This window comes from Hakea prostrata, chromosome 6 (genome assembly GCF_041222555.1).
Source record: "Hakea prostrata isolate BN-2017 chromosome 6, UWA_Hpros_2, whole genome shotgun sequence".
In the NCBI taxonomy this organism is placed as follows: domain Eukaryota; kingdom Viridiplantae; phylum Streptophyta; class Magnoliopsida; order Proteales; family Proteaceae; genus Hakea; species Hakea prostrata.
Genome location: NC_142605.1, coordinates 15,338,445 through 15,360,807, shown reverse-complemented (window position 1 = coordinate 15,360,807; position 22,363 = coordinate 15,338,445). Strand labels below are relative to the sequence as shown.

The following is a 22,363-nucleotide window of genomic DNA, read 5'->3' as shown; positions in this document are numbered from 1 at the left end:
ATAAGCGACCGACTGGGTCACAGTGGCCCTGTCAGTTTGAGTTTTGCTCTGTTTTGTTGATTGTTGATGTGATGAATTGTATATAATTCTTGAAGTGCAATACAGATTGTATGACGTGATGTTGTATAACGCCAGTGCATAGCAGTTGAATGATTCATTGATAATAGTATGCTGTGTATAATGATTGAATGTACTTGAATTCCTATATGGTGTTGAATGATTGGGTGTTGTAATTATGATTGAGGGTATCCTTATTGGATACTCATAGCTTGGGATATTAGGGACTGCGGTATGGGGCACTGCTCTCTACCCCCAACACTATCATGGTTGCTAGATTACATACATAGGAGGTTAAGATTGCATTGTTAGAAACCCTTACATGCTACTATCTTTTCGGTAGGGGTATTGAAGCTGAATGACCCATGATGACAGTGATGTGATTCTATTTCATTCTATATCGGTTAGTGCAGAGACTCAGTTGTCCACTGTTGATCATGTGATGGTAGAGTTGCACATGTTAGGGTTGGTCTCATGGGAATCCAATAAGTGGCTTGGAAGTCATGAGGGGACATGAGAACATCTGCCCCAACAATATGTGGATGCAGGGAATGTCATCCAACAGAGGTAGCTAGTCCGTGAGGATTCCTATTCCTAGGTGGAGAAGGATACTGAACCGAGTTGGTTGGTGCCATAGGAAAAGTTTCTGGACCACATTTACTATGTCACTGTATGACCTTACATTGGGTTAGAATCCCTGACATGCACCAGTACTCATGCCAATGGTTGTGGTGAGAGTGTGTGGACTTAAAGCCCAACCATGGTTGTTTGACGAGATTGTACCCCTAGCCCGGGATCCTTTGAGGGATCGGAGTGACTAGACCTACTCGGAAGAGGGTTGATGTTATATCTTAAAGCATGTCTGCCGTACTAGAGACTTGCATGGTTAGCTACTAGAAGCATCCATACTTATGCATGTCATCTTTCGCATATGTTACTTACCATGATATAATGTTGACATGTATATGAGATATGTTGCCTTACTGAGTTCGTCAGAACTCATATCTTTTGGGGATTATTATTAAATTATTCAGATGATGATATTGGATCGAGAGAAATTCCATAGATTGAGAGGACCCCCGCAAAGAAACTCTAGAGGCGTCAGTGGGAGATAGTGTTGCACAACACGAGGCCACCTGCGGGTGCATGGAGTGCGCTTACAACTCCTATTGATGGTAAAAGAATCCACGTGACCCACCATTTTGATAAATCGATGAAGGAAGGTTGGATGATCCCATTCATTGGGAAATTTGTGGAAAAATGTACCGCCTTTGAGAAAGAACAAAAGAACACTTAAATTTTGATTTTATTTTGCTTCCGCTAAGATTCCTTTTTTGACATATTCACTTTATTCGTTACTTTTATTTATTTCTTTTTGGATATTGGACTCAAGGAACGAAATCTCGGGCGAGATCCCTGGTTTGCTACTTGGCGAACCAGGCGAAATCTGGCGAGATCTCGCCGATAATTGCAAAACTAAAATGCAAAGTTTAAAATAATAATCATTGCAAAATGTGACTGTCAAGTTTAAAAAAATAAAAAAAACTAATTTCTACTAGTAAATGAGTCATTAGTCAAGTCATGTCCATTGCAAAACGTGTCCACTGTCAAGTTTTAAAAAATAAAAAACTAATACCTAATAGTAAATGAGTCAAGTCATGTCCCCTGGTCAAGTCATATAAGACAGTAAGAGATGTATATGTTTAGAGTAGTGTTTTTGTTTTTGTTTTGTTTTGTTTTTGTTTTTGTTTTTTTTTTTTTTAAGTTTAAATTTTAACATTTTATTATTATTATTTTTTTATAATTTTATGGTCTTAAATAAACCACTTGTGTGGTTCAAATGCATTTACTATTCATCTTCCTCCTCCATCTTTACTTGAAACTTTGCAAAGTCGAGTTTGCTCTTCCGAAGATAGAGCATCAACGATGATGTTTGTTCTTCTGAAGCCCATGGACGGTGGTGTTACGATAGTGGTATTATTGCCGAAATTAACCCTAGAAATTGCCGGTTCGGCGAAAAACAAGCGCTCGCAGATGTCATTTCGCCCGCTGGTTTCGGTTCTTCGGGGGGCAAAATCACCAAAATTTGGTGATATTTCCTTCCCTGATTGGACTCATGTATTTTTCCTTTTCATTAAATTATTGAATTATTCTTGCTCTTGATTATTATTATGTGTATTTATTATCATTGATGGCTAAACCGTGGATTGTAGGGCGGGACCGATACGTGCAGGTGGGGTGTGACAGAGGTGGTATTAGAGCCATAGGTTTATGATAGTTAATACACATGATAATAGCAATTTGGGTCATAGATCCAAAAGTGACCCACAATATTAGAAATGAATAATAGGTACAACCATGCACTAGAAGGTGAAACAGTAAAGTAAACGAACTTTGATTTTGCATAAGTTACCATAAATAATTGAAACATATTCCACATATAATAACCATCAAGTGGTGTTAAGAGACAATAAGTAAAAATGCAACAAGCATCATTGAATTTCATTAATAAAGATAAGTTCAACATAAAATGAAGAGTGACTCACGCTTTGCAAGTCAAAATACCTTAGAAAATGAAAATGAGGTAACTGAAGGAAAATAAAATATGAAATCCTAAAGTTAGTCTATTCTGAGTCAAAAGAGCATAAATGAAACTGATCTACTCCTGTGGTGGTGGTGCTGGCCTTAGTTGACGAATGATATCCATGCACTTGTTAATTGATCACCCATCACTCCTTGGCGCTGCTCTAGGTGGTCCACCCGAGTGAGTATCTCACCTAAGACTACGTCTTCAGCCCCAGCAGGTGCTGAATTTTATGGCTCTCCCGGCATTCCCTGAGTCCCAGATGGACCCCCTACCTTGAACTGAGATGGTGGTAGCAAGTCTCCCTGGTCATCATCCTCTACATTCTCATCTATGGCATTGTCACCTCCCGCTCCACTTGCCTCCTTCTTTGGACTGGCTGGCATCTCTGGTGAGTGAGATCCGCCCAGTAAGTGCATCTGTGCAACCAACCGGTGACCGATGGTGCCACCAAAACCAACAAGGATAACCTCCTCTCCTTCAAAGCCAACCCCTAAATGTCAAACAATCCGAGTCAATAGCCTCCTATAGGCAAGGTTCTCACCCCCTGGATGTGTCACCCTATAAATCATGGCATTTTAGATGATGAATGCCAAGTCCATCTCATAATTGATGTACACAATGAAAGTCATCAATGCTTGAAGAAGGGAAATCTCACTTTAATGACCCGCCTTGGGCATAAGGTTTCTACAAATAATCCTAGAGATGATTTTGTAGGATGGGAGCAGATCAGTCACAAAGGAGAGAATGCTACAGGTGTCTTTGTAGATAGCTGAAAAGACAAAAGCCCTCTCCTCCAAGTGAATGACATCATTCGACTCTGTCCCTGGTTTGAACCATTTCCTCTCGTTATGGATGTAGGGGACCTACAAAATGTGAGTGAGAGTCCATGTGGAGAAGCGAATGTCGGTGTTCTTCATTCTACTCTCTATGATGAGCCTGGGATAGGCAAGATTGTTCAAATAAAGCATGCTGCTCCAGCCTATAGCCGTTAATCTCGCTGCAATCTTGAACTCCTCCAACTCATCGGTGACTATAGGTTGACCCAACTCGACCCGTAGGTTCCTAAAATGGGAAAAATATAAAGCTTGAACCTCCTCGGACCTAAAGAAGTTTGGATGCACTAGAGCATGGGCATCGCCTCGACCATGTCCACGATCATAGCCGCAAATGGGAACGATCCTACCTCCGTGGCAGCCATCTGAGCGAAATTTGAATTATTTTGAGGAAAAAAAAGAGAAAAGAGGAAGCTAGAAATTGTCAATGAGAAGCCCATCGATGTCTAAGAGCATAAAGAATAGTAAATCAATGCCTATACATTTCTAATAAAGGAAAATACATGATTTTGCATCAAAGAAAACCTAGAAAATAGATATATTTGGTAAACTACCAACCAAACCATGAATAAGAGAAAATCCCGAAATATCTTCTACCATTAATATGAATGATTGTGAGTAAGAATACTCTTTCCTGTGAGATTTGATTTTATAAATTTAAGAAAAAAGTAAAAATATAACGGGTACCCACAATTTGTGAGGAAAGAACAAAAATTATTAGAAAACTGATACACAAAATATGATATTTGATAAAAAAAACAAATGATATATTAGTCAAGGAAAAGATAATTTGAGAGAAAATCCCAAAATATCTTCTACCATTAATATGAACGATCGTGAGTAAGAATACTCTTTTGTATTTGAGATTTGATTTTACAAATTTAAGAAAAAAGTAAAAATATAACAGGTACCCACAATTTGTGAGGAAGTAAAAAATTTATTGGAAAACTAATACACAAAATATGGTATTTGAAAAACAACAAAGGATACAATGGTTAAGGAAAAGATTTGCCACGAAAGAGGAGTACATGCTTTTATATAATAGTATAGTATGAAAGCATGTATTCCTCTTTCGTGGCAAATCTTTGACTTTCCTTATTTTTCCTTAAAAAATATCTTTAGTTTTCTGTTGTTGGATATTTTTGATGTTTTGGTTTCTAATAACGAGATATATTATTAAAATTAATTTTAATTTAAATTAAATTAAAAGAAAAACAAAAAGAAAATCTTTTCCTAAATTCGAACAGGAAAAACATCCTCTTAAGTGGCACTTATATGCCAAACAAGTGGCTGAGAAAATTTAAAAATTAAAAGAGTATTGAAGATTTTTTTAATTTAAAATTAAACCTTTAATTACAACCTTCTATTTGGGATAAAAGTGCACATGCTGGGCGAGAGATGTGCATAACAGATGATTTTCTTCCCATTTGAACCATCCGTCCATCATTTGGATTTTTATTTGCGGCACTGGCTGCTTCCGACGGTCATGATAATGCCACGTCGTCGATATTGGATCGAACGGTTGAGAATAAAGTAATGAAGGTTTACTGTAAAAATTGATTTTTGTTTTTTTATTTTATTTTAAAGACTAAATTTTTATTAATTCACAAACGAAGTCCTTCGTTTACCCGACAACCACCGAGGCCGGAAACGCCGACGGGGTGACTACCATCCTCACCGACTTCACACCCCACACCCAGACACATACAAAGAGATTTGGTCAAAAATTCATCAAATCCACCACCATGGCGGCGATTTGAGTACTCCAGACTTGTTGTCACAGGTTCTCCAACCAAACCGATCGTCGGTTGAAACCATTCTTGTTCTTCGTGGCTATTTAGGCGGTGGCGAATTCAGTATTCTAGAAGAAGAACAAGCACGCACGGAGAAGACCAAAACAACACGAGCCGAGGAAGGAGATGAGAAGTCTAACCCTAACAAACCGTATAGTCTTGGACCAAAGATCTCTAATTGGGACAAGCAACGAGGGAAATGGCTCGCAGATAACCCTAATTTCCCCCAATTTCATTGCTTCCAGAACAGCCCGACGGAGTTCCCACCGAAATCATGTGAGAATCCAACGGCGATCGTACTTGTTGAAGTAATCAAGAACAAGATCGATCACTGCCGTCTCCACGCAATTGATTCCGAGATGTTTTACATCATGGCACTTCTTGATGCCGAGGTTTTGGGTGAAGCTACCTTATAATATGGGTTTCCTCCATTTTTAGGAACTTGAACTAGAAAAAAGGGAATTCTCAGTGGGAACTAGATAATTTCTTTCTCTGAGATTGAATCCTTTAATGGGCTCGGGGCATTACGATCGAACTATGGTAGACCCTGAGGATAGGGAGTTCTCTGGGCTTCTTGAGATATTTGTTCATCATGCCAGGAACATACACAACCTCAATATCTATAACAAACAAGATGTGTATGCAAAATTCTCCCTCACTTACAGTCCAGATGAAACCCTGTCGACTAGAATCATAAATGGAGGCGGAAGAACCCTGAATTCAACGGAAATTTGAAGATGAAAGTAACCAAACTAGATGCAGTTCTTAAATGTGAGAGGGTCTTCGACACGGTAAATTAGGGACTTTCTTTGTAAATTAATAAATTTTAAGTCTTTAAAATGAAAACACAAAAATCAATTTTTACATATAAACCTTCATGGCCTCAACCATTCAATCAATACCGATGACGTGGCGTTATCATGACCGTCAGCACTGCTGCAAATATAAATCCCCATCATTTCCATTTCCATTTAAAAGATTTAGCAAACGTAATTAAGAATGTATTTACCAAAACAGAAATACCTAATTAAGAGGAGGGTAGAAAAACAAGAATTTAAGAAAGTTTTTGTTTTAGAGGGAAAAATTGTTTGAAAGAGTTTGGAAATAAGGAAGTAAAATTTTATTGGAATTCTTAATTTACAAATCTTCATCTAAAATTTTATTGGGATTCTTAATTTATAATATCTTCATCAACATCCCTTGCATATAGTTCTTCTCTTTGTGGCACCCAAGTAATCCACGTTTGACATATTTTTTGTATTAGGTTTTTTATCATGTTATTTTTTTCCCAATTGAATACTTGGTATCCTTTATTTAAAAAAAAATTATAAAATAAAATCACAAATCATAGATTACCCAAAAAAAATAGAAAAAAAAAGAAAAAAAAAAAAAAGAATTGCAAAATCAAATGAGGAAAGAGAATTTTAACACATTGATTTCAGAGATATGGTGGCAATATATATACTAACCCTCTTCACAAATGGGGTAAGATCATCCGAAGAATATTAACTTTGATTCATTACTCTCCTATAACTACCCAAGAAGACATTCTCTCTTCTTCTTTTGGAAGCATTAACTTCTGAACATTTACTCCTTTTTGTGAGGATTTATGTTAAGCAATATCTGATTTAATCATTGGAGGTGATTTCCTGTCCCTAGAGGTGGCCCACACTCACTTTCTTTGTTTTTCTAAATATTTACTCTTCCTTGAAGATTTATGTTGAGCAATATCTGATTTAATCACTATTTTAGGGAGCTCATTCTTACTCATTGTTCTGACATCCTTGGGCAGTGGATCTATACAAATGTTTTAGTTTAGAGCTTAGGGTTCTATTTTTGTGGCTTCTGATTATGTGGATGTTTTATATGTTTTGTAGGAAGTGAAGTGTTGGTAGAGTGAAGGAGCTTTCATCTTTGGCATTCGTTCATTTTCCATAAGCGTTTCTCTTTGGACGGAATAAAAACCTTTTAGGTTTATTTTTATGCTGTTCTTTTCAATTGCAGCAACTTACTTTTTCATTGTTTGTCTGGGTTAATGATCATTTTGATGAAAACTATCCAACAGTTGGCCTCCATAGACACCATACTATGTGAAAATCGATTGGGACAAATGAGTCAAAAATGAAGATGATGATGTTGCATATTCTTTGGGCTTCATTTTGGTTGTGTATGCTCATGATCTTGTGCCTTTTGTTGGAATTGATTCCAGCAAGAAATGATCTTGTGCCTTCTGTTGGTGCAAGAAATATGATCTTAGTTCCATGGTTCAATCCTGATCTAGTCTCTCCTCCTGAGACTAAAGGGAAGTGAAAGTTGGCCGCCTTTGAGGACGGGAAGCAACCTCCGATGATCAAGTTAGTCCAGGTCGATAAACCAGAGACTCCATTGAGGAGCTGGAAAACCCCAAGAGATGATGAAGATCATTCTCTTAAGCGTTTTGAAGCAAAAGAAATGAAGGCTATAATGTGTAGAGCTTACCCCTTTTCATCCTCACTGATGGGATATATATTGGATTCATACCTTCTGTGGTTGCCTGTCTATCGCGGTGGAAGGTGGAGGTGGCCTCTGAGGTCTAGGGGCCCCAGGCGCCGCCCAGATGGTGGCCTCAGCCCTCAAGGAGGTCCAATCGATGCGCCCCACCCCTGTTTACGATGGGTTGGAGCCTTCTGAAAGGAACAAAGATACTGTCGTCCCAAGGCTCGAGGAGATCTTTGGTCATGCAGTGTCTTTGATATAGTCGAATTCCCACATGGGAATTGGATCTTAGCATGCTGCCCTTGTGCCACCTAGATCGTCCCTGCCTTGTTGGAGATGATGAGCTGGCCTAGGCCTTTAGACCTACTTCCCGGCAAGTGGAATCTTAGCATGAGGATAGGTTGAAGGAAAGCCCAGGCCCATCAGCCATTCCAGGTCCAACCCAGGAATTATCCTTCTGGGCCGAAATGGACACGAAAATTAAATAATTCATTGAAATTTATTTTTTGATTTTGTTAGGTGTTGCTCCCGCTCTTGGTGACTTCAATATGGGAGGGATGGACTTCTCAGTATGCATATCATAGAGTAGTTGTCTTACTGAAGTTTTTCTCATCTTAATTCTAATTGTTGTAATTATTGACTTCTTTTATTATTTTTTTAATAGAAATTTGCAAATATGGAGGGAGTGCGCGAAGGCATTGGTGACAATTTGGTGAAAGTGATGATGAATGTAGTAAACTAAGAAAAATTTTCAATTTCGTGTAATTTTGTTTAGATGGTTTGGATATGAAAGTGATGTTAAAAGGATAACCAAGTGGATGTTCCTGTACATGACAAATATATTTGGAATGTTCAACCCAAAATTGGTATACAATGTTAAACATATTTGAAGCTCGTAGTTTGAGTTGTGCTATGTGAGACCAATGAAACGAAGGGTTTCAAAATTCATGAAATTCTTATGAAGTTAGAAATGGAATATATTGATTGTCAGAGGTGTGTATCTTGTTAGATATTTAATGCCAAAATTTCAATTCTTTATAACATCCTTAATTATAAAGTAAAGGTAAATTTATAGTTGAAGAATAAGCAGTAGTAACAAAAAAAAGTTACATAATTTTCTTTTTCTGGTACTGGTCTCTTTTGGACCAAGACACATCCTCTCTCATAGAAAATTATATTCGAGAACACACTACACGTACATGTGCACGTGCGCCATTACTACTATATATATATATAGAGAGAGAGAAAGAGAGAGAGAGAGAGAAAGAGTTGCCTTGTGGATGAAAATCACAAAAACAAGTTAAACTGAAGCAGAAAGTGGCAAGATATGTATCTCAGAATTACACAAGATCGGTAGTGAAATGTTGTTGAATCAACATTGAGGTGGAGGTGGCTATATATATATATATATAAGCTACAAGTTTCATTTGTGAAAAAGTTACTACAACCTGACTGTTATATCACAGAAGGGTTATGACCTGAGTTGTAGTATTTTTCCCAAAGTGTGAAGCCATACATAAAGATCTATATACAGAAGAGTGCTAATAGTTACATCTACTAGATCAGTTGATAACTAAACAAGCATATGTAAAACATAGAAGGGCCAAGGATTCTGAGATGGAATTGGAAGCATTTCCACCAAGTTTGTCGAATTAGTTTCTGAATTTCAACAGTGCTCCGACTTTGCTTGGTGAATCCCAACTCCAATGCCTTCCAGAATCGCTGCATCCTTAAGAGTAAAAAAGGCACGTGTCCACCCTGCTATGTACAAGTCTTTTGTCACGGACCAAAAACCCTATCTCCAGTCTGTCAACCCAGGTCGTTGAACCCCTACAACCATCAATACTATTTCAGTTTTAATTAAGGAGAGTAAATGGGTAAGGGAAGAGTACCTGAATAATGATCTTGTATTTGTTATGAATGGAAAATTCTTAACTCATGCTGTGATGGCGAACCAGGTGGTTCTAGATGCAATGCTGAAACCCAGAAATAAATAGATTTTAAAACTTCCTCAGGTTTGGGGATTTTGGTTTGATGTGCAAACTGGTTTCTTGCTTGCCAAATATAGTGAAAATGGATTGCAAGAGTAGAAAGTTTTGTTCCATTTTAAATCATCACTCCAGGCAATACAAATATCCAATATAGAATCAGCTATTACATGTTCAGACCGAATGTTGAGTATTCCTGCAGCTAGAATATGTTTTGAAAAATCACAACTCAAGAATGCATGCCATGGAGTTTCATCATACTTCCTATAGACTGGGCAGGTAATAGGAGCTGAACTCCATTTTGCAACCATTGAGTTGACAAGGATGTTATTTGTGAGTACTCTCCATAAAAACAGTTTATATCTTGGGTGCAGTTTCTACTTTTTATGAAAGAAGCACCACCACTTAATATATTTTTGTAACAACCCTCGTATTTCTAACCCGGAATCCGTATTGCAGGTCCGATAACCCGAAGGTCAAGTTGGATTAAGTTGTGGAGTATCTGGATAGAAGTCCATGATCTATATCCTAAACCCATGGATCTAGATTCTCTTGATGAAAAGCCTGCCTTTGCTAGGAAGTTGGAATCCTAGTAGAAGACAAGTATTGTTTGGAGATGTCCGGATTGAAGATAAGACCTCCCCCATGTGTTGTTTAGGGTTAGGTTGAGGTTGGGAGTTAACCCCTTGAGCAAAGCACCCAAGTACAACAATGTACTAGGGGGCGGTTGCTTAAGGCGGTTGATTGAGCCACTCAACCGTCTCAAGCGACCGCCATGGTCTGCTTGCAGGAATTTGACCTAATTTGCCCCCTATCCTCTATAAATAGATAATCCCGTGTTTTTAACTCATTATTATATTCGGGATTGCTGTTGTGGACGACTAGGAGGCAGAAGACACGTGCTGGAAGGTGAGGAAAGCGAGGTTTGAGATCTAGCTCTGTTTCCCTTGTCTGTTTGCAAATCTGATTGAGGTAAGTGAATCCCCTTCACTCAATTCTCTTCTTTCAACTTTGGAATGGTGTAGATCCATCTCCTTCATGTTGGGGTAACCCAATTGTGATTGGTTGTATCCCTTTTTCAATGTTCTTGAAAGGATCTTGTCCGAAAACGAATCCTTGCATTCGAGATAAGGATGGATCTAATCAAGAGAGATGAATTGGGTGTTTGATCTCTATCAATTTTAGGTTTTTGTTTTGCTCCTTGGTTATAGACTTGTTAAGTTTGGAATTCGGATTAAGATCATCCCAAAACCGGATTGAAATTGGATGATCAAAAGTCAAACTTTCGGAGTTGGAAAGTGTTTGTAACTAGGGCGGTCGCTTGGGTCAAGTGACCGGCTAGGGTCACAGTGACCATGGGTGATTTGTGTTTGCTTTGGTTTGACTCATGACTCTTGTGTATTTTTTGTAACCCTGTGTTTAGGTGTTCTCTAAGTCTACTGAAGGTTTTGTAATTGTGGTTTGATTGCATTCTATTGAGCTTTTACTTAATTACAGGTAAGGACACACTATCGATCTTGTTTATATGCAATGACATGTATATGATGAGTTAGATGTTTTCTATATTATTCATTAATCATGTACATTTTTGTAGTTGTTTAATTCACTTTAATATTGTCATATACTTGCTTTTTGTGTTATATTTATATACTTCGTTACTTCATGATATTGGATGAATGGTTATGATATGATCTTGATTGATGAAGCGTAGTTGTGATAGAAAGGGTATCCAAATGGGTATCTTCGCTTGAGATATCAAAGGGTTGTGGTATGGGATACATGCTCACTAATGCCTCCAACACTATCATGACTACTGGATGACAAACCTAGGGAGTCTAGAATTTCATGAATAGGTACCTTACATACTATTACCCTTTCGGTAGGGGAATTGAAGCTGAATATATGACCCATGACAATGGTGACGTGATTCTGTTTCATCCTACAGCGGTAACCAGTCCGTGGGGAGACTAAGTGGTCCATTGTTGTTCATGCAATGGTAGGATTGCATATGTTAGGGTTGGGCTCATGGACGTCCAAGGAGAGGCCCGCATGTCGTGAGGAGTCATGAGAGCTTTCCGCCCCAATAATATGTGGATGACCATAGGATTAGGGAGTGGAGTCCAATAGTGGTAGCCAGTCCGTGAGGGTTCTTATTCCTAGGTTGTGATGGATACGGAACCGAGTTGGTTGGTGCCATAGGGGAAGTATCTAGACTTCATATAGTGTGTTACAAGTATGACCTTGCATTGGATTAGAAACCCACATGCGCCAGTACTCATGCCAATGGTCATGGTAAGAGAGTGTTGACTTAATCCCCAGCCATGGATGCCTGATGAGGACTTGACCCATTTGCCCGGGATCCAATAGAGGTAACCAGTCCGTGAGGGATCAGAGTGATTAGACCTATCTAGAGGAGGGCTGGTGTTATAACTTAAAGCATGTCAACTGTCTAAAGACTTGCATAGTTAGATCTTAGTAGCATTCATACTATTGCATATCATTCATATCATATATGCATTGCTAATTGTGTTGACATATGGATGAGAAATGTGTTATCTTTATTGAGTTCATTAGAACTCATTCATTTCTTTGTATGTTATACTAATTGTACAGATGGTTACACGTCCTTGGAAATTGAAGAGAATTCGTATGATCGAGCCCTCTTGTATAAAGAAGATGTGGCACCGTCAATGGGAATGGATATAGCTTGCATGAAGCCTCTTGCAGATGCTTAGAGTGCGCTTATAGCACCCATTGATGGCCGAAGGAGGCAGATTGTCAGACATTTTGAGGATTGAATAGAAAAGAACTAAGGAACCCCTTTGCTTGCTAAATTAGAAGAGCAATTTTTAGCCTTAGAGAAAGAAACTGGAAAGAAAATCATTTAGTTTATTTTGATTGCTTCTGCTGAACTCATTATTTATTTGATAATTGATTCTTTCTTTCATTCTTTTATTGGAGTATTTGAACTTGCTCGTGCTCTTGATTTATCTATACTTGCATTTATTATTATTGATGGGTAAGACCGTGGATCTTGTGACAAATCGCACCCACGGGTTGTCGAGCGGGTAACCGAGACCTGTGGGTGGGGTGTGACAACTTAACTCTAGTAAGATGAGAATGAGAAAGAAGGCATATAGTAGCTTTCCATTTGGAGAATTTGGAATTCCGAGTAAGGGAGTGTTATGGATGTTTGGCTCATACCTCTGGGCCTAGGTAAACCAACAAAATCAATGCTTTGGTTCGGTCTTGTTTCATTAACTCTTGATTCGTTGGCCTCATGAGGCGCTTTTCTATGAGGCTCTTCTCAATAGAGAAGTTTATGAAAAGAGCGCCTCCTAGTGATAGCCACCTATCTCGAGGGGCTTATCGGCTAACCCCTCTATAGGTACCCGACAAGTTACTTCTCAAACAAAGTAACGTTGCCAAAAGACTTTGTGCACATCTCTCAAACGTTGCATTAATTTCAGCATTGAATGCACTGTGATTCATTAAATGTTCATTGAAAGCCAAGAAGCTTCTCATTCGCCTATGGCTTACTCAAGTATTGCACCCTACCGTTTTGTCTGCCGAAGATTGGACTTGCTATCACATCTATGTCAATGATAATCTAATCACCTTATTTGGTGGGATTATGTACAACTACAAAAGCTTCCTGGGGAAGATTGGAACTTGGTTTGTTGATCAAGTTACACTTCCCGAACCATCGCCACCCTCCATCTGGGATCTAAGCATCCAATGGTCACAAAGAGTTTCCATCACCTCAGAGGTATGGGGGCAATATATATACTAACACTCTTTACAAATGGGGTAAGATCTTCTGAAGAACATTAACTTTGATTCATTACTCTCCTACAATTATCCAAGAAGACAATCTCTCTTTGTCTTTTGGGAGCATTAACTTCTGAACATTTACTCCTCCATGTGAGGATTTATGTTGAGCAAGATCTGACTTAATCATTGGAGGTGGCTTCCTGTCCCTAGAGGTGGCCCACACTCACTTTCCTTGTTTTCCTGGGTCTAAGAACTAGGTTTGATCTTATAACGAACCAGCTGGAGTACAAGTTAGATTTTAAATGGAGCAACAGGGAGCAATGCCATGTATCATTGTCAGTTGATATCTTGTGTTGCACAATCTCAGAAACAAAGTGAGTTGGAAGAAAAGATAATAAACGATTAGTATTCTAGGTGCCATTAGAGATGACTTGAGAAACCCATTTGATATGAGTTTTCCCCTAAGATGTTTGAGGAAGGGTATTATTTGTCAATGAAGGTAACCAAGGGTCCCAGTAGAAGAGGGTATTTGCCCCACTTCCTATTTCTTTGGTGACAAAAGGTTTTAATTTTGAGAAGTTGGAAGCTGAAATGTTCCAAATTCATTTAATGACTCTAGCCCAGATTAACTCCGGTTCTAAGATTAAGCACCAATATTGTTTAAGTAGTAGCGCTAGATTGTCAGTCTTAGGAGGTGACTGAATATTGAAACTACATTGATGATCAACATTTACCAAAAACAAAGCATAATTTTTGAAAACGTTAATTACTGATGCTCATTCGTATAATAGTTTAGTTATTGATCAAACTTTGCTCTTTGTGAAATTATTATTGACCCCCTCACTTCAAATGGTGTCAACAAGCTAGTAAGGTTGGGTGTATAATGTCCATTTGTCCTTTGCTCAAATTAAGAAGCAAAATTTTCCATTTTGAAAAAATCGTATGAAATACCAACTTTAACCTTTTATTCTAGACATTTTGAATTTCGAAGAGTCTAATCCTAATGAGATCACATAGAGGGTAAATATGTAATAACAAACTTGAGGATTTTTTTTAGGATTTTTGAAAAATATAGATGCAACCAGAGAATCCCAGACTTTTATTTTCCTTTCTTTATCTCCACCTGGGGCATAGTCTATATCTTTCGGAAAAGGACATGGAACACTGAACCATCCAATCTCCAGTAGTTCTGAATATCAATTTATGAGATCTACTAACATTATTTACCACAATTGCTACCACCAGGACCCCCAAAGGAGAAGGTATGTCCCATATAAGAGCTTTGATATCCATAATAATTTATGGTGTAGCACTGAGTTGCATCTGCGAATGTAATTGTGTAAGTGTCCAAAAGATCAACAGGTTCTCTGGAATCATCCACATACTGAAGTCGTGCAAAGTAGGCTGTCTTTTTATATTTATTACTAGCAAATTGTCCATTTCCCATCGGTGGTGAAGCTCCATTTGGGGTGCCCATCACAAGTCCACCATACTTGAGATTATCAGCACCATCTTGCATTTGACTATTAAAAATCCCTTTCGGCCAATATCCAACTTGTATGTTGTTTGCAGCTATGAACCACCAGTGACCACTCGACTTGTCCTGCATATCAAATGCAGAAGTGAGAGAGAGAGAGAGAGAGAGAGAGAGAGAGATTTTGTGAACTGCTTCCTTCGGAAATGGATTGGCTTTGGTAAAGGTCACGAAAGGCAAGGTGAGAGAGTCTATAAGGTTATTAGATGATTCTGGTAAAAATTTCGTAAGCAAAAGTAAAGATGTAGGCTAAGGTAAGATTATGCAGGAAAGTTGTCCCCTTGGACTCTACTTGTGGGAAAGCCTTCTATATATATTAGATTCACCCTTGAGTTAGATAATGACCACAGGAAACATTCTTAACTACATCATGCTGATGATGATGATTCAATAGAAGTTGAAACATACCTGCCTAATCATATAATTGACAATGTATTGCTGACCACCATATACAGATACTGGTTTAAGTTCCATGCCGAGGTGCATCTGAGGGTGAACTTGGATAAAACCAAAGCAAAGCAGATTGAAGCATTCAGTTTTTTGCGTTGAAACATCTCCATCAGTCTATTGATTAGGGCAGAAGGAGGATAAAGACCAGTCATTACTTGATTTTGATCCAGTAAACATAAAAGGCCTAATATCTATGACTTTTCTTTTGGAACTTACTGTCATAAACGTTGTCAGTCGGGTCACAGTATCTCCATACAGTTGTGGGTGAACCTGAGAGAAGTATGAATCAGATGATGATGAGTTCCTTGAAATCTAGCTGTTTAATTTCGGGTGTGTCTGTATCTCTTGTTCACACACACATATACACACACACACACACAGAGAAAGAGAAGAGAGGAAATGACTTACTGCCCAGCCAACTTGTAGGCTGTTGAATTGATCACCTGATCCACTTTGTACCCAGATTTGAGACATGCTATATTGATTTTTTGCAACATTAGTAAGGTTATTTACACTGATGTAAGCTTTGGCTCCATAATACTTCCCGTAAGGAAGTACTGTCTCCAGTATGGCTTGCTATGTAAACAAATAAAACTCATGAGGAAGATGTTAGATGGATACAAAAGGGCAAAAAAGGAAGAAAACTCATGTTTTGCAACCTTTCAAGTTCAGTAGTAATTTTTGCAGAGTACTTACATGTTGACCTGAGACTTCATTATCAAGCGGGTGTATTTTCTTTGGGTATGGTTTTGGAATAGATTTAGCATTCATGAGATCTTCCTTTCGTGTCCTTCGGATGGGTACTGTTCCTGAGGGGCAACTTTCGGTGGGAAACCAAAGCTTTGAACGTGTTGCTTCATCTTTCTCTTCTTCTAAAAGGAAAGTTGGTTTCATCTACATAACAAAAGAGCCACCACAGATACAAGAACATGAAAATGTTATAAATTCCCTAGTTCCATTCCATGTTGGAGAAAATTCACTAAAGCTATCAAGTCAATCAAGTGAATAGGCATTACAAGTATCAGAACTGCCGCTAGTCTCTCTATTTCTGTCAAGAGATCGACAAGCTATTGTTTTATTTTGAATAAGAACAAGATAGACATATGTGAGTGTTGGTGTGTTCGACTATGTTCTAAGACAGAATATTGCTTTATGAATTAAAAAAGACATACAATACCAACGGGGTTGGTCCAAGTGGTAAGCAGCTTGGTTCCGCTTAAGTAAGGTTCCGGTATCGAAACCTTGTGGATGCAAAAAAATCTCCGCTGAGAGACTCACCCACCACAGCCAAGTGTGTGATCCGGGTCGAACAATGGATTAGTTAGGACAATGCCTTGGAAACCGAGATTGACAAACCAAAAAAAAAATATACAATTTGAAGAATAACATGCATACCTGAATCTTGTGATTTCGAAGTGAGGGATGTTCAAAAGCAGGCTGTTTGTTGATGTCAACACAATCCAAGATGTAATTATCAACCTACATGAAATTGAAAAAAAAAATAATAAATAAATAAAATAATCCTTCATTCCACCAAAAGGAAGCTCCATGCCACTTGTTTTTGGCCGTCATCAAATAAATCATAATAACTAGGGATTCATATGCCTAAGTGATTAGGGGGATCTTACTTTCTCTATATAAGAAGTTGTTACCATCGTGTTGGAAGCACATCCACCAATATAAAACCTAAGTTTTGCCAAGCCCATAAAATAGGAGCAAAATTATCTTCCAACTACTTCTTAAATTAAAAAGAAAGAAAAACAATCTCCGTTGTGTGTACACTTATCCAATTAAACAACAATATATTACCCTTAGCCTATAGCATGGACCATTTTTTTTGGGAATTAGTAGCTTTATGTCAGGGGTATAGACTATTACATACACCACAAGAAAAGTTGAACCCGTGACCTCTTCTTTATGAGGTATAGATCAACTGAGCAACCCTTCAATGGTGACATCAACCATTTGTAGCAAGAAATGCCTTATAGCAAGGATCATCCTAGAACAGGCACACAGAGAGAGAGAGACCTTGACCAAAGTCGATGTCTCTCTTTAGATGTGTCTGTGTGTGGGGAAGGAGTTTGGAGGACTTAATATTTATACATATACCTTCATGCTCTTTACTGGAGGCTTATTGAGTATCTTGAGTTGTCTTTCCAACGCCTCATCTTCTTCAATGGAAATGCTCCTTCTTGTTGCTTCAACTCCATGACTGCAGAAGCTTGAGAGAGAGAGAAATAAAAACAGAAGTGTGGTGATGCACTTGAAACCCATACTGATCATCAAACTTGAATGTCTAGCGTAGGAGAAACCAGAGTCCAATTGTTCTAAATAGACACCCTTAGGAGTAGTAATAGTAAGTAGAGAGTATTTATTACTTTTTTATGGTAGATAATTTTATGGTGACTTGCCATATAAAACCATAACCCCAGCCCTTTATCCACAGCATCTAACGGCTACAGGTTCCCTGAGTTCCTCCGCGTGTTAGATACAGGCTGGAAGATTTTTTTCCAAATTCCATCTCCAACAAGTCAACAACGTCCTCCCTTTCTCATGAGGTCAGCTTACCCTTTCTCCTTTATCTTTAATCTCTTTCTTTTTCTTTTTCTTTTTCTTTTTTCTTTTTTCTTTTTTAATTTTTTTAATTTTTGGGAGAAAAGGGAAACTTGTCAAAAGTAGTATACAAAAATAAATTACAAATTACATTCGATAAAACCTTTTAGTATATTATTCCCTTGATTTTTTCTATTTTTATATTAATTCTCTTAATTTTTTCAGTTTTTTCTCCTACAGGTGAAATATCACTATTTGTCCTATTTTTAAAGGTAAAATAATGGGTATAAATGTTATTCTTAATTAAAAACTAACTCCTCAATCCTTATTTATTCTCCCCTCTCTTCTCTCTCATATTTTTTTCCTATTTATTCTCTTTTCTTTCTATAAGCGTGGGTTAAAGGAAATTTTTGAAAAAAAAATCTTATTAGGTATTTATTCAAAATGTCATTTTTAATTAAAAACTAGAAACTAACTCCTCAATCCTTATTTATTTTCTGCTATCTCCTCTCTCATCTGTCCTATTTTTTTTCCTATTTATTCTCTTTTCTTTTTATTTGATTTTATATTCTCTATTTTTTTATTTCATCTGCAATTTTTGTTATTTGATATTATATTATGAACAAAATGTCTATAGTTACTAAGGTAGCTAACTACCATTGGTTTGCATCTCCTACCTAAAAAAAATTGATTTGCATCTTTTTCTACCTAAGAAAATTTTGATTTATATCTAACGTTTTAGTGTTGAAATCATGTGTATATATTTGTATTATTGCTTTAATTTACCTATATTTTGTCCCAAAAAAATATCATTATCAATAATTTACCTTTTTTTTTTCAAATATTTGTTGACTAATTCCTTAATATAATAAAATACTTCAAAAGTGGAACCCCCAATGGGTCTTATAAGGGGGCCCACATTGTGAAAAAGCATTAGTGGTTCCCCAATGAGAAGGTTATCTGGACTTTTATTCTTACCCCCCCCCCCCAATGTTGAATCATGGTTCTACACCTGATGTTAAGGATCTTCTAAGAAACCCGAAAAGAACCCAAGATAGCTCCAATGGCAACCTTGGTGTCAGATTGAATCAGATTGAATCAGAACTCTATTGCATCCAAAGGCTCAGTCCCTCTTTAAATTGAATAGCATGCATCTCCGCTTGTAAAATATTAGTAATATTTTCACCCTTCTTCCCTCAATTATGTCGGTCTCCTTTCTCCAATCTTTTTCTTTGTTGGTAATATTTTACCTTTCTTCCCTTAATTATGACATAATTTTATCAAGTCCATTTCTAGCAAGGAATTGATGAGCAACATTTGTCCATAGGTTAGATCTAAGGGTTGAGGTTAGATGATGATAGAAAGTTGGAGCGTTTTGCCATCCCCTGGCCCTCTTTGATTACTATTCTTTTTTTGGAATTGAGGTTCGCCCGGCTAGCTTATGCGCACCTTGACTATATTCTTAAAGGGGTATCTATTAGATATAATGTAAGTAAGAGTCGGGGCTTCGCCCGGCCCATTGGGCGCGAGGGGATTTGAACTTTGACCTCCTACTCTTTTCAACCTCTTTTGCCATTAGCCATCTTCCCATCTCTCTTGAGAATGCATAAATTACTTCTCTAATTCTCAATCTCCAATTGGCATTGAATTGACGAATGGCAATGAAATTCTCTACTCTCTTTTTTTTGATGATTTTTATTTGGCCCAGGAGATGTGGTCCAAGCCATTTTTAATTAAGGTGCAAAATTTTGGCAAAATTCGCTGGCAAAGGCGAACCAATGAATTTCGCCAAAATTTTGGTCAAATCAGCTAGATTTCGACCCCCTCCCATTTCGGAGAGTATTTTAGGTCATTTTGGGCCCAAATTTGGTGTCTATAATTTGATGCCAATAAACACACTAGAATTGCTGGTTTTGCCTAAAACCTCACCTAAATTGGTGTTCTTGATTGGCACATACCCAACTATATACGGGCAAAACTAGAATTCTAGAACATTATTTTAAACAATTAAACCAAAAGAAATATGCACAAGGACAATAAACATCATTATACAATACTAGTTTGCAAATACAATTAAGTATATACCTATGATGGCACCACCTATATCATGTCAATACCAAGTACTATGCTTCGGTGGGTCCATCTGTTGTGAGTCTTGTGACTCACGTCTCATGCTAGAAGGCCCAAAGGCTACAATTATGAGCTTCTCCTCCATCATTTTTTAGTCACTCCATGACATTTCATGCTAATGGTTATTGAGGTACAAAGAAACTAGACCTCTGTAACTCAAGTCATCTATTGATGCAAAACTACACTCATTAGGAGGGTAATGAGAATAGAGATATGGAAGAGAGTCAAGAGAGCCTGGTGGGTGTGGTGGTGCTGGTGTTGGTTCATATGATGGTAGGTTTGGTCGGATACCATATTAGTATACTGCCTCCAACATACCAATTGTCCCCGAGCCACTGGGAGGGATAATCAGGACACTTTGATGATGATGACCCCAACCATCATAACCCCCATAAGTAGATGTGGTCCATGTGGCACCTCTAGAGTCATCCAAGCTCATAGATGATCCATCATCATACCACAGTAGTGCGAACTCCTGGAAGATGGGTATGTGCCATCGTGGCCATGAGCAGGAGGACACCATAACCATAATCCCCATAGCCATAAGAAGATGTGGAGCCCATGGACTCCTCAAAGCTCATGGACTCACTCTCGAAAGCTTATCATATGAGCCATATGATCGAGTATTGTCACTATAACCATGGCCATGCATGTGTTGCTGCTCCCCATGCCCCTCTTTGGCCTAATACATCTTGTACTATGACCACAATGAAGCTCACTACCATGATTGTCATACTGGGTGGCATGCGTGTACTGAGTCTCTCCAGTGTATCTCTCCAGTGTATCTCTCCAGGGGATGTTGTGTCTCTGATAATGGAACATGTAATCGCTCCTGTACTCCTCCACCACCACCAGGACCATTGTCGTCATCATCATCATCCCTCCGAGTTTTGATTGGGATTGGGAGCAAGGGTGTCATCTGGATCGTCCTTGCTCATGTAGGCTCCACCATCCCATCCTCATCTGCAGTGGCAGCAACTGCCTATGCATGTGGTTGCCCCTCTCGAGATGTCATGTACTCATGTACATCAACTCCTGCAGCTTAAGCAATATATGGGTTTGGCCTACCTCCAGGCTGGTCTAACATCGGCTCATCCTTATCCAACAGCCAGTCAGTGAGGGGATGGTGCTCATTTGCAATGACCTTGAAGCTATCATCAAGCTGGATGTCCCTCTCCTGTGAACCACAGTTAGCATGTATCCTAGCATGCTCTATCTTCAACCTCATATTTTAGTGGCAATACACAAGGTCATTCAGATGCTAACTTCCCAACCTCTTCCTCTGCTTGGAGTGAATCATGCTAAATGTACTCCAGTTCCTCTCGCACCCAGAGGCAGAGCAAGTCTGGGAGAGGATCTTCACTACCACTCTCCGGAGGTTCTCTGCATTGCCCCCATACAGAACCCACTACTCATGTCATACCCCACCCAGCTAGATTCGGTCATACCCGAATACCCGTGGGGGTGATACACTACAAGACCTAGGTTCAGTGACAAATCCGTACAATCATATGACATAGCATAATCAAGGATAAAAATAAATCAAGTTCAATATTAAAGTTATAAAACCTAATTCATCAAATGAGGTTATAGTTATCCATTAACTAAAGTTAAAAACAAAATCTTAAGTTAATCAAAATTGAGCATCAGAGTTTAGAGGAATGAAATGCTTGCAGCGGAAATAATCTAGTTGTTTTGATAGAAGGCAACATCGCCCCTCTCTAAGGATGCAAGAGTGAACATGTAACATAACACAATGAGGGACACTATCGACTCCCAAGATATCGCCGGCTCTCCACTATTACTTTATAGGAGCAATCCGGGCATAGGCACGAAGCTCCATGCTAGTCCACCTCCTCGCAAGTTGCTTCCTCAAGATCCTCTGCAACGATGGATCCTCCATTTGAATGGAGTCCTCATAACCTGCAGTAAGATCTAAAAAAGCATACATATGATATGGAGAGTTTATGATCAGACCGGGCAACCCCCCCACCCACCCCGAGACGGAGAAACGGAGACCGAACGCCCGAACCGGATCCGGAAGATGGCTGAAGAAGAAAGCATCGGCGCAAGCGCCAACACAGAGGACCCCAAGGCCCAGGACCAAACCGACGCGGGATAATCATTATCAAAGGGATAACCACGCATAACCAAAGGTATCCGAGCCCACTAGCCCAAACAGTAGAAGT

At 38.5% G+C, this 22,363-nt stretch overlaps 1 protein-coding gene across 1 annotated transcript; it reads right to left on the bottom strand.

Moving 5' to 3' along the window:
- Window positions 1-2,871: 2,871 nt before the first annotated feature.
- LOC149012336 (protein neprosin-like) lies at window positions 2,872-21,035 on the bottom strand. Its single transcript, XM_089157580.1, has 9 exons — window positions 20,764-21,035; window positions 17,601-17,703; window positions 16,887-16,970; window positions 16,188-16,385; window positions 15,900-16,067; window positions 15,708-15,761; window positions 15,450-15,605; window positions 14,735-15,110; window positions 2,872-3,134 (listed from the first exon to the last, which is right to left on the bottom strand). Exons 1-9 carry the CDS (start codon window positions 21,033-21,035, stop codon window positions 2,872-2,874), a joined length of 1,674 nt encoding a protein of 557 aa, XP_089013706.1.
- Window positions 21,036-22,363: the final 1,328 nt, after the last annotated feature.

Excerpts from the sequence above, each read along its gene's own strand:
- LOC149012336 (XM_089157580.1), bottom strand. The coding sequence starts at position 21,035 with ATGGTCCTGGTGGTGGTGGAGGAGTACAGGAGCGATTACATGTTCCAT. Across the intron at positions 16,386-16,886 it reads TTCGAAATCACAAGATTCAG|ATGAAACCAACTTTCCTTTT; the intron begins GTATGCATGTTA and ends TTTGTTATGTAG. Across the intron at positions 16,068-16,187 it reads ATGAAGTCTCAGGTCAACAT|CAAGCCATACTGGAGACAGT; the intron begins GTAAGTACTCTG and ends TTGTTTACATAG.